This window comes from Microcebus murinus, chromosome 26, assembly GCF_040939455.1.
Source record: "Microcebus murinus isolate Inina chromosome 26, M.murinus_Inina_mat1.0, whole genome shotgun sequence".
In the NCBI taxonomy this organism is placed as follows: domain Eukaryota; kingdom Metazoa; phylum Chordata; class Mammalia; order Primates; family Cheirogaleidae; genus Microcebus; species Microcebus murinus.
This window is the reverse complement of record NC_134129.1, coordinates 333,498-349,126: the sequence shown is the minus strand read 5'-3', so window position 1 is coordinate 349,126 and position 15,629 is coordinate 333,498. Positions and strand designations below refer to the sequence as shown.

Here is a 15,629-nt window from a genome sequence, read left to right as displayed (position 1 = left end):
CATCTCCTCAAATGATTCTATCTCAACCAGTTAATCTTCTTAAAAAATTAATGTCAAACTGCCACCAACCTGCTCAAAGTCAATTGCTCCCAATGTTTTAACAGTATCATAGTATCGATGATTATGAGATTCCAGACCCACATTTGCAGTATCTATTGATCGATACAATTATAGAGGTAATGAAAGTCCTGTAAACTATCTAAAGCAATATTTACAACATAAAATTTGGGTATTTGATACCCCAGGTTACAGATTTTAAAAACCACCTGCTGTTATAGATTTGAAATCTCTACACTAATGACCCTAGTACAAAATTAAAATTTCCTTACCCAGGCATTCAAGTTCCTCCATAATCATTATCTTTTTAGACTCATGTTCCCACTTAAGCCCTAGAAATTAGCCAAAATTTAACTTAATTTCCCACTTACCCTGGAATCTGGATTCATCTTTCTGAAATTACACATCTATTGATGTAACTTTCACATTTGTAATGCCATTCAATTATTCACTCAATTTAATAAACATTTTCCATACTAAGCCCTACTGTGTATCAAACACTTGAGCTATGAAGGTGAGGTATGTATCATCTGCAACCTTAAAAATCTCAATCTAAGGCTGAGGCAGGTGCATCCATTGAGCCCAGGAGTTCAAGGCCAGCCTAGGTAACATAGCAAGACTCCATCCCTTTAAGATAAAAAATTAAAAAACCACAATCTAATGGAAAAGCAGACACATAAACCAAGTAAATACAAAACAATGTGGTAAGCATTATGAAAGAGGACTACACAGGATGCCAGGAGAGCACAGAAAATGATTATAAAGCAAAGACTGGAAGTGTCAGATAAAATTTTCCAGAGTAGGGAGAACCTAAGGTGAATTCATTAAAGAAGTCAAGAGGCCCCCCAGTACCGCCCAAAGGTAGGGACCTGCAGTCTCAAGGCTGCAGGTGGCCCTTCAGATTCCCAAGTGCGGCCCTTCGACCAAATCAAAATCTCATAGAACAAATCCCCTTAGTAAAAGGATTTCTTCTGAAAAATTTGGATTCAGTCAAAAGGCTGCACTCAAGGATCCAGAAAGTCACATGTGGCCCCAAAGCCACAGGTTCCCCACCCCTAAAAGCACAGACCAGGATATAAGTCACTCACTATGGCTAAGCTAGGGAATATGTGAGAGAGGGCAGAGTAACAAATAATAAAACAGGAAAGGCAGACAAAGAACATGATGGGCCTTACATATAATGCTAAGAAATCTGCATCTTAATCTAAAAAGCAATAGGAAACAGCAGGACACACTGGGAAACACATAGGTTTAGGAATTCCAATGATCTAAATCGGAATCTGTCACTTTTTTGCTATGTGACCTTCATCAAATGAGCTTCAATTTTTTCAACTGTAAAATAGGGATTAATAATAATTTTACCAGGATTGCTACAACAAGAAATTAGTTAAGTCATGTAAATCTCCTAGCAGCGGCGTCAGTCAACAAACTATATCTGGCCTGCTTTGACAGCAAAGAATTGTTTTTACATTTTTAAAGGATTGCTAAAAAAATTACAACAAAAGAAGAATACATGACAAAGATCTTATGTGACCCAAAAAGCCAAAATATTTACTACATTTGTCCCTTTACAGAAAAAGCTTACTGCTTCCTATCCCAGCACACAGTAGGTAATCAGAAAACAGTAACTATTATTACTATTACTGAAGGATTATAAAGCAGGAAATGTAAGCAATTGTGGGATGAATTTTACAAGGATTTCTCTGGTGACAATGTATTCAAAGGAACAATAATGGAAATTCATAGACTAACAGGGGAGATATTGCAGTAATCTGTTTCCTTTCTTCTCATCATAAAGAGCTACTTCTACCCCTTTTATTCATCCCTGTAGGTTAAAACCCATATGTACTCTGTATGTTATAGCACTTAATGTTACTTTGTCACTTAGCATATTCTGCCTGCACTTGTTTACTATAACCAGATTTAAATGCCCTCTAAGTGTAAACAGTGTAGAAGTAAGCATTTTGGAGTCAACCAGATCCAGCTTAGGCATCCATCTTAGGCATGTTAATTAACTTGCATGTTTCTCAATAAGAAACAGTAATAGCCCGCATAGGAAATGTTACCTTGGAAAGCAAAAAAAAAAAAAAAGAAAAGAAAAAATATTATAAAATTAAAAAAAGAAAAAATAACAGTAATAGCTAACATATATAGAATTTTTAGTTTGTTTTTACTATGAAGTGCCAGGTACTGTTCTAAGCACTTTATAGGTATTGCATCATTTACTCCTCACACAACTCTATGAGATACAGAATATTATTATCTCCCTATTACAGATGAGGAAGCTGAAGCATGGAGAAGTTAAATGAGTTTCCTGAGTGCTAGAAAGTGGAAGCTCCAAGGCTCACATTCTTTTTTTTTTTTTTTTTGAGACAGAGTCTCCCTTTGTTGCCCAGGCTAGAGTGAGTGCCATGGCGTTAGCCTAGCTCACAGCAACCTCAAACTCCTAGGCTCAAGCAATCCTGCTGCCTCAGCCTCCCAAGTAGCTGGGACTACAGGCATGATCACCATGCCTGGCTAATTTTTTCTACATATATATTAGTTGGCCAATTAATATCTTTCTATTTATAGTAGAGGCGGGGTCTCACTCTTACTCAGGCTGGTTTCGAACTCCTGACCTTGAGCAATCCACCCACCTGGACCTCCCAGAGTGCTAGGATTACATGTGTGAGCCACCACCACCGCGCCGGGCCAAGGCTCACAATCTTAACAAGCTACACAATGAGAATCATACTGCTTATTTTGCAGGATTTTCATGAAGACTAATATAGATTACATATTTAAAGCGAAGACGGGGAGTGGCTTTTCACAGTCTTGGTACTCAGTAGTCCAATATATAAGTTTCACTTCCTCATAGAAAGACTGCATTCTAAATCTCTTTTTATTCCCCAGAACCCTGAATATAACAGCTTGTAGCCAGTAGAAGCTTAATAAATATTTATTACTAAGTTAGATATACTTTTGGTGACTCAAATTCTCATGATTCCAGGTTACCACTCTGTATATAATTCGCATGACATTATTTCATAAATTTATATGTAGATGTTGCAGAATGCACTAAATATAATATGAACCTATCGTAGAACCTACATAGTTTTGGGTTTTGTTGTGTTTAAATATAATAAACATTATGATCAGAAAGCAATGGATATACAAGTGAGATCCCCACAAAGTCTTTGTATAGAGAGACATTCAGGCTGGTATACCCTAAATTTAGTTCTATTCTTTTAGGAGTATTTGTAACTAGTATTATATAACTCTGATTTATGTCACTCATTCATGAAATCTAATATGGGGAAGAGAGAAATAAAGAGTTTAAACTGTAAGATTTCGGAGGGAGGTTCTACCTGCAAAAGATGAATATAAGATAAAAGTGTTTTAATCTCTATTTTGTGTCACCAATTTCAATCATTAATAAATGAAAATATTTGAAAGCCCAAATTACGAGGCTTCTATTCAGTATGAATGATGCAAAGTAAATTTATTTGTTTAATAATGAATTTTACCTGTAACAAAATTTTAAAGAATTAAAAAAATTAATGAAAATTAATAATCCTGCTATAAAACAGAAATACAAAACAAAAATTCTATTACCACTTTCCAATTTTCCCTTGTGGACAGGAATATTCCTGGCTAACCTCAGAAGTTATTTTAACTTCTAAGGCTATACATGAAGGATGAAAATAAAATTTTTTAAAATATTTATTTCATCAGAACATAGCTCTACAAAAACACAATTAAAATTTCAAAAATTAGACAAAGAGTAATCATCACATCAAGTGAAACATAACTTTATCTTACAGAACAAAATCTAAGAAATCTATTAATTTTTTTAGAAAACCATAAAGAAAACTTACAAAAACAAAACCATAGGATGCTGAAATGTTTTGAGGGAAAAAGTCAGATGACAGCTAGATTCAAGCCACAACAGACATGGTTTGAATGGAAACATGGAATTCTTCATTAACCACACCCCTAATATGGCAAAGGTTTACTTTTATTAATTTTTTCAGTTGACATATAATAATTATACATATTTATAGGGTACATAATGATGTTTTGATACAATGTATAGTGATAAGATCAAGGTAATCAGCATATCCATCATCTCAAACATTTATCATTTTTCTGTGTTAGGAACATTGAATATCCTCCTCCAACTACGGTCATCCTACAAGCTATAAACACTAGAACTTGTTCTTCTTCTCTAGGTATAATTTTGTATCCTTTAACAAATCAATCTCTTTCCGTCTCCCTTTTCCCTAAACCACCCCCACCCCCTGCTTCTAGTATCCCCTGTTCCACTTTTTACTTCTATGAGATCAATTTTTTTTAGCTTCTGCATAGGAGTGAGAACATGCAGTGTTTAACTTTCTGTTCCTGGCTTATTTCACTTAACATAATGTTCTCCAGTTCTATCCATGTTGCAGAGAATGAAAGAATTTCATTCTTTTATATGGCTGAATATTATTCCCTTATGTTCACTTTTTAATTCTATGATCAGCACTTCATTTATGATCTAGGACTCCGATTCCTGTGTTCCCCCTTCAAACCTAGCTATCAAACAAGTCAGAAAGAAATTCGTCACATTGTTTTTATTGACTATTTTCAAAAGAAACAATACTTGCCACTGCTAAAAAAAAAAAATCTACATTATTCAGATCTTCCTTAAAAGATTAAGTGCTCCCCCAATGTGCATATAGATTGATGAGAAGATTATTAGAGAACAAGAAAGGAGTAGGGAAGGAAGGAAAGATGGGAGAGGGAAAAAGAGTAAAAATAAATCCAGCCAGTATTCCCAAGTATTATTATCTGCCACTCATTACCAGACATAGCATCTTCACTTTCCTAACCCGTGTTTCACACATCTCAAAACTCAACCCTAACACCCTTTCACCAAAAATCCACAAAAATCCACACTCAATAAACTATAACTGGACTTCCTCAACTTGATAAAAGGCATTTACAAAGAACACATAGCTAACATCATATTTAATGGCGGAAGACTGAATACTTTTCCCCTAAGATGAGGAATGAGAGAAAAGATTTGCTGCAAGTGTCTGCTCTTGATGCTTATTTTCAACAATGTATTGGAGGTCCTACCCAGGGCAAGTAGACAGAAAAATGAAATAAAATGCATCCATAAGGAAAGGAAGAATTAAAGCTTCATTTATTATCTGCAGATAACATGATCCCTGTACACAGAAAATCGTATGGAATCCACATAAAAACTATTAAAATAAACAAATTCAGCAAGGGTGCAGGATACAAGATCAACACACAAAAATCAATTTCATTTTTATACACTTGCAATGCAAAATCCAAAAATGAAATTAAGAAAACAATTCCATTTCCAATAATATCTAAAAGAACAAAATATTTGGGAATAAATGAAACAAAAAATGTAAGACTTATACTCTACAAACCATAAAACATTGTTAAAGTCAAAGAGGATCTAAATAAATGGAAAGACATCCATGTTCACAAACAGACTTAAATATTGTTGAGATGGCAGTGTTCCCAAAACTAATCTATAGATTTAACAGAATCTCTATCAAAATTCTAGCTGGGTTCTTTACAAAAATTGACAAGCTGATCCTAAAATGGATAGGAAAATACAAGAGACCTAAACAGCCAAAATAACCTTGAAAAAGAAAAAAAAGCTGGAGGACTTATATCTCGCAATACAAGGCTATGGTAGTCAAGACAGTACCGGCATAAGGATAAACATATGGATCAATGAAATAGAACTGGAAGTCCAGAAATAAACCCTCACATTTACAGCTAATTGATTTTTCACAAGGTGACAAGACAATTCAATGGGTAAAGAGCAGTCTTTCCAACAAATGGTACTGGGAAAACCGATATCCATGTGCAAAAGAACGTTAGACGCCTACAACAAACCAAATACAGAAATTAACTCAAAATGGGTCAAAGACCTAAGTGTAAGAGCTAAAACTATAAAACTCTTAGAGCAAACATAGAAGTAACTTGTTGTGACCTTAAATTAGGCATGGTTTCTTAAATATAACAGCAAAAGTACAAGCAACAAAAGAAAAATAAATTTGACTTCATCAAGCTAAAAACTTTTGTGTTTCAAAGGACACCAACAGGAAAGTGAAAAGAAAACTCACAAAATGGAGGAAAATATTTGTAAATCATATGTGTATGCTATGGGACACATCTATAATATATAAAAGACTCTTACAATTCAATGATAAAAAAAATAACTCAATATAAAAATGGGTAAAGGATTTTAATCTTTTCATATACCTCTCCAAAGAAGATATACAAATGGCCAATAAGCATGTGCAAAGATGCTCAGCATCATTAACCATCAGGGAAAGGCAAATCAAACCCAAGAGATACCACCTCACACCTACTAGAAGAGCTATGATCAAAAACAACAACAAAACCTAGATAACTGGCCGGGCGCTGTGGCTCACGCCTGTAATCCTAGCTCTTGGGAGGCCGAGGCGGGCGGATTGCTCAAGGTCAGGAGTTCAAAACCAGCCTGAGCAAGAGTGAGACCCCGTCTCTACTATAAATACAAAGAAATTAATTGGCCAACAAAAAATTAAAAAAAAAAAAAAAAAACCTAGATAACAACTGTGGGCAAGAATGTGGAGAAACTGGAACTCTTACACACTGCTGGTAGGAATGTAAAGATAGTGTGGCTGCTTTGGAAAACAGTCCAGAAGTTCCTCAAAAGTTTAAATAAGATACCATATGGTCTAGTAATTCCACTCCTAGGTATATACCCAAAAGAATTAAAAACACACATACACCAACACTTGCAGTGAATGGTCACAGAAATACGATTTAACTAGCCAAAAAGTGGAAACAACTCAAATATCCATAAGCCATGAACACATAATCAAATGTGGTATCTATTTGTTTACTATGATAAATGTCCATCAGCTGATGAATAACCAAATGTGGTATCTATTTGTTTACTACTCAGCCATACAATGGCATATTATTCAGCCGTAAAAAGAATGAAGTACTTGCTATGACATCAACTTACCTGGGAAACATGGTAAGTGAAAGAAGCCCATCATAAAAGACCATATATGGCCGGGCACAGTGGCTCACACCTGTAATCCTAGAACTCTAGGAGGCCAAGGCAGGAGGATTGCTGGAGCTCAGGAGTTTGAGACAAGCCTGAGCAAGAGCGACACCCCGTCTCTACTAAAAAAAAAAATAGAAAGAAATTAATTGGCCAACTAAAAATATATAGAGCTGGGCACAGTGGCTCACGCCTTGTAATCCTAGCACTCTGGGAGGCCGAGGTGGGCAGACTGCTTGAGGTCAGGAGTTCAAAACCAGCCTGAGCAAGAGGGAAACCCCATCTCTACTATAAATAGAAAGAAATTAATTGGCCAACTAATATATATACAAAAAATTAGCCGGGCAGGGCGGTGCATGCCTATAGTCCCAGCTACTCGGGAGGCTGATACAGAAGGACTGCTTGAGCCCAGGAGTTTGAGGTTGCTGTAAGCTAGGTTGACGCCATGACACTCACTCTAGCCTGGGCAACAAAGCGAGACTCTGTCTCAAAAAAATAAAATAAAATAAAAAAATAAAAATATATAGAAAAAATTAGCCGGGCATGGTGGTGCGTGCCTGTAGCCCCAGCTCCTCAAAAGGCTGAGGCAATAGGATCGCTTGAGCCCAGGAGTTTGAGGTTGCTGTGAGCTAGGCTGATGCCACGGCACTCTAGCCCGGGCAACAGAGTGAGACTCTGATTCAAAAAAACAAAAAACAAACAAAAAAGACCATATATTAAGATTTCATTTATCTGAAATGTCCAAAATAGGCAAATCCATAGAATAGAATGTCGATCAGTGACGGTTTAGAACTAGGGGCATGGAAGAATGAGGGGTGACAGGATTTATATTACAGGTGATAAAAATGTCCTAAAATTGATTATGGTGGTGTTTGCAGAACTGTGAATGTACTAAAAACTATTGAGTTGTACACTTTAAATGGGTTACTGCTAAGGTATTTGAATTATACTTCAAAAAAGCTTTCCAAGAAAGAAAACGCAACCCTTTAAGTAATCCCTAATCCACCCACCATTCCATTTCATGTTACTCTTTCTCAGAATGTCTATAAATAGTTTATACTATATTGGCTTGCACTTGTTCATTTGTTATTTTGAAATAACTAAATTATATGTTTGATCTCCCTTACTCATAAGGTATAAGCTTCACAAGAGTCTCTTCTATGTCTTTCATACTTATCTTTAAAACTGGGTATAATAATGAGAACAGAGTGGATCCTCAAATAAGGTTTGTAGTTTTCAAGATGCAAAATATTAGAAATATTTACCATGGAGAAGTTACCCATACGACTCAAAAATCTTTCTTTTGGGGAATAGATTATATAGAACTCTCCAGAGATCCCTAACCAAACTCTTAGAATAAGTAAAGGTGACATATAGCTGTGGTTTCACATTACAATAATCCAGAACGAAAGATTATGTAATGATTCAATTAAAATTAAAGTTGTCTTGAGATAAAATCCATATAGCATATTAGAGGTCCAGTGTTAATGCAGTTTGTCAAAGAAAGTTGTAGTATTTTCATCATGAAGTATGAGCACAAGTTAATAATTAAGCCTTTGTTGTTTACTTGATGATTTTATTGTTCCTTCTGGGTTAATGCTCACATATATTAATTTTAATGACTTTAAGAATTACAAAAACAGGCCGGGCGCGGTGGCTCACGCCTATAATCCTAGCACTCTGGGAAGCTGAGGCAGGCGGACTGCTTGAGGTCAGGAGTTCAAAACCAGCCTGAGGCCGGGCGTGGTGGCTCACGCCTGTAATCCTAGCTCTCTGGGAGGCCGAGGCGGGCGGATTGCTCGAGGTCAGGAGTTCGAAACCAGCCTGAACAAGAGCGAGACCCGTCTCTACTATAAATAGAAAGAAATTAATTGGCCAACTAATATATATATATATAAAAAATTAGCTGGGCATGGTGGCGCATGCCTGTAGTCCCAGCTACTTGGGAGGCTGAGGCAGAAGGATTGCTTGAGCCAGGAGATTGAGGTTGCTGTGAGGTAGGCTGACGCCATGGCACTCACTCTAGCTTGGGCAACAAAGCGAGACTCTGTCTCAAAAAAAAAAAAAAAAAAAAAACCAGCCTGAGCAAGAGCGAGACCCCCATCTCTACTATAAATAGAGAGAAATTAATTGGCCAACTAATATATATAGAAAAAAATTAGCCAGGCATGGTGGCGCATGCCTGTAGTCCCAGCTACTCCGGAGGCTGAGGCAGGAGGATTGCTTGAGCCAGGAGTTGAGGTTGCTTGTGAGCTAGGCTGACGCCATGGCACTCACTCTAGCCTGGGCAACAAAGTGAGACTTTGTCTCAAAATAAATAAATAAATAAATAAATAAATAAATAAATAAATAAATAAATAAATAAATAAAGAATTACAAAAACAGCAACAAGAGAACATGGTAAAGTCCACCTAAATGATATTTCTTTAAAGTAATAATAATGCTCTACCCCAATAGCAGAACAAATTTTTTTTAAAAATGTGTTTCCTGCCGGGCGCGGTGGCTCACGCCTGTAATCCTAGCACTTTGGGAGGCTGAGGCGGGCGGATCGCTCAAGGTCAGGAGTTCGAAACCAGCCTGAGCGAGACCCCGTCTCTACCAAAAATAGAAATAAATTAATTGACCAACTAAAATATATATATATACAAAACATTAGCTGGGCATGGTGGCACATGCCTGTAGTCCCAGCTACTCGGGAGGCTGAGGCAGTAGGATCGCTGAGCCCAGGAGATTGAGGTTGCTGTGAGCCAGGCTGACGCCACGGCACTCACTCTAGCCTGGGCAACAAAGTGAGACTCTGTCTCAAAAAAAAAATAAATAAATAAAAATGTGTTTCCTATGAAACAACAGCCCAGAAACTGAAATTCAGAGTTTTGCCCTCCTGATATCAACTGATTTCAAAGTACAAAGAGAAATAACTCAAAGAGCCAGAATCCATTAAACCACATGACAACCAGTAACTGGATAGTAAATGAGAGACCCACTATATGCTGTAGAATCCAACTCTAATGTTCTCCGTAACATTTATATCTTTAAATAGCTGCTGAAGTTCATTTGCCATTCAAGCCTTTTCAACGGTGAGCGCTCCTGCTCCTGTGGCTCTTATCTCTTTCCCCTCTGCCTCCTCCTCACACAGAATTTTACTCTTTGAAGATGGAAAGCAATTCTTAAGCAATTCTAATTCACCTTTTAGACATAATTTCATAAATATATGCTGTCATCTAAAATAACACCATGAAATGCCCCTTGTAGGGACAAGCTTTCCACTAACCAGGGACATTTCCCAAGCTCCCTGCATCCAAATAAGCCTTTGTGATAAATTCTTGCCAGTGAAATTTGAGGAGATATTTGTCATTTTACATCTGGGGATTCTTAAGAAACAGTCTTAAGGGCAATAGACAGGATTCCAAGGCTTTAGAGCAGGAGTCCTCAAACTTTTTAAACTTTTTTGCCAGTTCACTGTCCCTCAGACTGTTGGAGAGTGCACACTGTGGGCCAGGGACAAGTCGGCTGCTAAGCAGGACAGGCAGCAGCGGCAAAAACACCCAGTGGGCCGGATAAATGTCCTAGGCAGGCAGCATGTGGCCCGCAGGCCACCGTAGTTTGAGGACGCCTGCTCTAAAGAATGGTGGAGTCACAAGATGTAAGGAGCCTGGGTCCCTAGATCACAATATGGAGGAAAGTCACAGTGTGCTAATAAGGAGCACCTGTGCTTGGCTGTCATGAAAGCAAAAAAACAAACTTCTCTGTGTTATGCCCCTGAAATTGTTGGAATGTATTTATTTATCTAATTTGCATTAGCCAAAGTAATACATGCAGAAACTCCTAAATATTCTAATTCCTTCCAATTAAAAACACTAATAACAGATATTTTGGAAAGACTGTTTATCTTTTTATTTATTTATTTATTTTTTTGAGACAGAGTCTCACTTTGTCGCCCAGGCTAGAGTGTGTGCCGTGGTATTAGCCTAGCTCACAGCAACCTCAATCTCCTGGGCTCAAGGGATCCTATTGCCTCAGCCTCCCAAGTAGCTGGGACTACAGGCATGCGCCACCATGCCCGGCTAATTTTTTTCTATATATTTTTAGTTGGTCAATTAATTTCTTTCCATTTTTAGTAGAGATGGGGTCTCGCTCAGGCTGGTTTGGAACTCCTGACCTGGAGCAATTCTCCTGCCTCGGCCTCCCAGAGTGCTAGGATTACAGGCGTGAGCCACCACACCCGGCCTGGAAAGACTGTTTAAAAAGCCCATTTAAGTAACATTAAATTTTAAAACCTAAATAAATTTCCACCTTGATTTTGTTAACATAATTCCTTAGTCTAAATAATAGCATGAGCACATCCACTTAATAATACTTAAATATCTTCTTAGTTCAATATCATGTTTTCATGATTACTACAGAGAAATGTTCTCCCCAATTCTCCCAAATTAAAAAAATTATGAAGTGTTTTAAAATACTGTAATTCACAATGTCTAATGAAAATTACCAAATACTAAATAAGGGCAAAACTAATTTCTATTTTACTATTTCTACAGTATTAAAAAATTATCATTTATAGTTAAGGTAAAAATTCTTACTTTAACTATAACCATATGGCAGATGATTCTGTTCATTCTAAACACACACAACCTCACAACCCTTTATGAAAACCATGACATTCTTCTGTATTCTAGTAAAGTTGTCCCTATCCTTCACAGAAATATTTATATATGTTTACTGAATATGTTGAAATTTTAGTTTGCATTTTTAAAAAATCTAGTAAGACTTTTTTTTATTAAAAGCTTATCATTGCTGATTACAAGTAATGGTATAAGTACTACTGGGAAACCTGGCATTTGTAAACATGGATATTACAGACCAATGTACAAACCAATGAAATTTCTACATTCCCTTTGCTTTGAATTAATCTTTCTGTTGTCTTTACCCTCAACTCCATACCATTCCATACTTTTTTTCACGTAACATTTAAAATTTAGTGAATACATGTACTACTCTAGACAAAATAATAAAAATAGAAAATTATTTAAAGTTGAATTCATAAAAGACTTCACTTCTATTCAGAAAAATATTCCAAGAGGTTTTGTTTACCAGAATCAACAGACATGAGCTAACATAATTATGTGGTTTTTTTTGTGGCACTTAAACTTACAGTAAACTTTGGTTCCTTGACCCTTTTTAATGCTTAATTGTATTGGAAGATATATGTGCTATACAGAGCTTAAAAAATTTTTTTTGCCCAGGGCTACAAACCAGAAACACATAAGAAGTAATGAAACTGAGAGATGGGGTATTTGAAAATATAAAAAAATTATAAACTCTCTATAAATTAATATACCAGGTGATTTTAATGACCGTTTTATTTCTAGAACAAAGACTTCTCATATACATTAAAAGTTGTTTATATATCAAAGTGGAAAATGGAAATATTCCATTTTCTTGATTTATTAACTTAGTTACTTAATATTGCTCTAGGTAACTAATGAGTAATTTCACTCATAAGTGGTTTTCAATGCCCAAAATCAGGGCCTTCAGGAGGCAGAATTAAAATTTAACTACGCATTTACTATGTGCCAAACATGATTTCTCACAACCACCTTACTATAAAGGTGTCACAGATAAGAAAACAGCCTTTATAGGTAATAGATACCTTGCCTAAAGTCAAACAGGTAAGAAATACAGCACAGCCAGGGTTCTAACTGAGGTCTGTAAAACAAATCCTTTCTCCATTAAACTCCGTGTGTTAAATTGTTTTTCCAGTAGTGGTGATAGAAAGCAGCTCTCTACCTCTCCTTCTCTTCCCTCCACACTATTTCTTTGTGAGATCAGGTTCACAGAAGAGTAATCTCTGGCCATTATACTGAGCACGGCCTACAAGGACCAAATCTCCAAATCTGTATTATCATTTTATCTATAGGAGCGTTCTAGTTAGATGAGCTAACTAGATGCAAATATAAAGAGGTTGGAGTAGGTAAAAGAAATAAGCCAACAATTAACCCAAATGCCACTTAATGTTTGGTTCTGAAATGCATTGTACGCCTACTGGCAGCAGAACTTCAGAACTGCGTTTTGCTTGGCTACTTGCAAAATAGCTTTCCAGGAGCAAACAGAGTAGACAATAGAAGCTGCTCATCCGAAGGAAAAAAATGGCCAATAAAATAAATAAATAAAATTTTTAAAAAATACAAGCTGCTAGATCTAGGTTTTGGAGACTGTAAGGAAACGTGTTTGTTGTGCGTGACTATCTTGATTGACAATTAAGATAACGAGAGGCAACAAGGGATTTTCTTCTAAAACGTAGTACTGTGCTCCAAACGTGCAGAAACGGCTCAAACTCCCTGAGCACAATCCACCTGAAAGCCGGCCGAGTGAGGAGGATGACAGCTCCCCTAACTTCCTCTTCCTGACAGCTCTCCTCAGCTCGGCGCGTACACGCCTTTCCCCCAGGAGGCAGGATAAAACAATTCCAAATGCACAGAATCCATCCAATCCCACGAACACTACAGGCCAGAGAAGCCAGTTTCCTCTTCTTCCCCCGCCCCTTAAAAAAATTATCTCATAAAAACAACTTACATCTTACCAACAAGAAAGTGTTTGCAACGAAAAACGAAAATATTTACTTAGCCCTCCACACAGCCACGAGGCAAGGATGAAAAGCAGGGATCTCGACACAGCGCATTCCCGAGATTTACCGCTTTGATCCACTTTCCCTCAGGTCCCACACCGGCCCGGGACAGGCTTGCAGCCGGAACGCGGACGCGCCACGACGAGCCCTCGCCTCTCCTCAGGAGACGCGGAGGCGGCCACGGCGACCCTCACCTGCCCAGGCCCAAGGCGGCAGCCGAGGCCCGCGCGCGCTCGGCGTCCCGGGAGGCGTCGGGCGGGCGCCGAGACGGTTAGGCCGCGCAGCAGGCCGCCGCGCTTCCTGCCGCGGAACGGCGGCGCGGCGCCGACCGCAGCTCCCGCGGCCCGGCCGCACTCGCCCTGCTCGGCCCCACGGAGCAGCTCTCACCTGCGGGGCTCCGGAGTCTGGGCCACAGAGCGGGAGGGACGCGCCACCCGGGGGTCCCGGACACACGCACCCCGCCCCCAGAGTCCCGGGCGCGGCCCCCACCCCCAACACAGCCCCGACACCTCCGCCGTCCCTGAAGGGACTCGGGTCGGCCCCGCCGCCCCCGCCACACACCCACTCGCCGCGGGTCCTCAGGCCGCCTCCCCGCCCGCCAAAGTCTCGACTCGCACACCCACACGCACATTTGCCCCTCTCCCACCTCATTTCCCGGGGACGCGCTCCTCTTCCCTCCACTCCCGGCCCCATTCGGAGGCACAAAAACACTCTACCTCATTCTCCTCCTCCGGCCCACAAGCAGCAGCAGCAGCCATTTCCCCGCGGCAGGGGAAACACAGACGCGCGCGCGCGCGCGCGCGCGGGCCCCACAGATGCTCCCTCAGAGCCGCGGCCGCAGACGCAAACACGAACGCCCACAGCGGGCCTCGCGCCCGCCCGCGCTCCCTCCCCGCGGGGAAGCCTCGGCGGCGGCGGACAGGGCCGAACGCGGCGTCGCGGGGCCTGCGTGCTCCTCACCTGCATTCAGCGCGCCGGGGTCCGGTCGGCGGCGGCGGCGGCGGCGGCGGGGCGGCTGGTGCTGGTGCTGCGGCGGCGGGGGAGGCGGCGGCGGCGGCGGTGGCGGCGGGGCTGAGGGCAGCAAAGACATGCAGGCAGCCCGCCGGGGGGAGAGGCACCGGCCGGAGGGGACGCGGGGCGGCAGGCCGGGCCGGGCCGCCTGAAGAACGGCAGAGGCGGCGGCGCTGAGGACGGCCGAAGGGAGCGAGGAGGAGACGGGTCGGGGGGCGGGGAGGGGGACGAGGGCCGCGATGCTGGGCTGTGAGGACGGTGACGCTGGGCGAGCAGGAGAGGCCCCGCCGCCGCGGCGGCCGACGCGAAGGCCCCAGCCGAAGGAAGCTGCGCCCCCGCAGGGCCTGAGCCGCGGCTATTGCTCCGCGAGCCGCGCAGAGCCTGGCCTTGGCCTTGGCCTCCTGGCGCTGGGGCTGTCGCCGCTGCGGGGATTGCGTCTGCGTCTGGTGCTGCTGGGGCCGAGGCGGAACAGAGACGCCAGCTTTCGGTGCCTTTGCTGTCGCTCACACACGTTCATACCCCGAAGGCCGGGGAAGTGGCGTCTGAGCGAAGTCGGTATTGAGATTAATAACAAGGTGCAGAGAGTGCGAGAGGGAGGAGGGTTGATTGACGTGGAGGGGCTGGCGGGAGTCAGTCACTCCTGGCGCCGAGGGGTGGGGTGAGGGGGAAGGAGGCGGGGCGGCGGGGCGGGGCTCCAGCATCGCGCCTCGCTCCCCCCACCGTGCGCCGCGCCTCAGCATCTCCCCCCCTTGCGCCGCGCCTCGCTCCCCACCGCCCCCGTGCGCCGCGCCTCGCTTCCCCCCCTCGTGCGCCGCGCCTCGCTCCCCCCCCGTGCGCCGCGCCTCGCTTCCCCCCCTCGTGCGCCGC

The 15,629-nt window shown here is 41.3% G+C and overlaps 1 protein-coding gene across 4 annotated transcripts in view; it reads right to left on the bottom strand.

The window, feature by feature from the left end:
• Positions 1-15,252, bottom strand: part of CNOT6L (CCR4-NOT transcription complex subunit 6 like) — a 109,069-nt gene extending 93,817 nt beyond the window's left edge. The window contains exon 1 of one of the 4 annotated variants that reach the window (XM_012743815.2): positions 14,712-15,252. Coding sequence is in view for 3 of the 4 variants with exons in the window: in XM_012743844.3 (XP_012599298.1) it covers positions 14,398-14,444 (47 nt within the window). In the remaining variant the exon portion in view is untranslated. Of the gene's footprint in view, positions 1-14,397; positions 14,573-14,711 lie in introns of those variants that run through there. The other 3 variants (XM_012743804.2, XM_012743844.3, XM_012743789.3) reach the window with 3 other exon arrangements.
• Between the last annotated feature and the right edge of the window lie 377 nt (positions 15,253-15,629).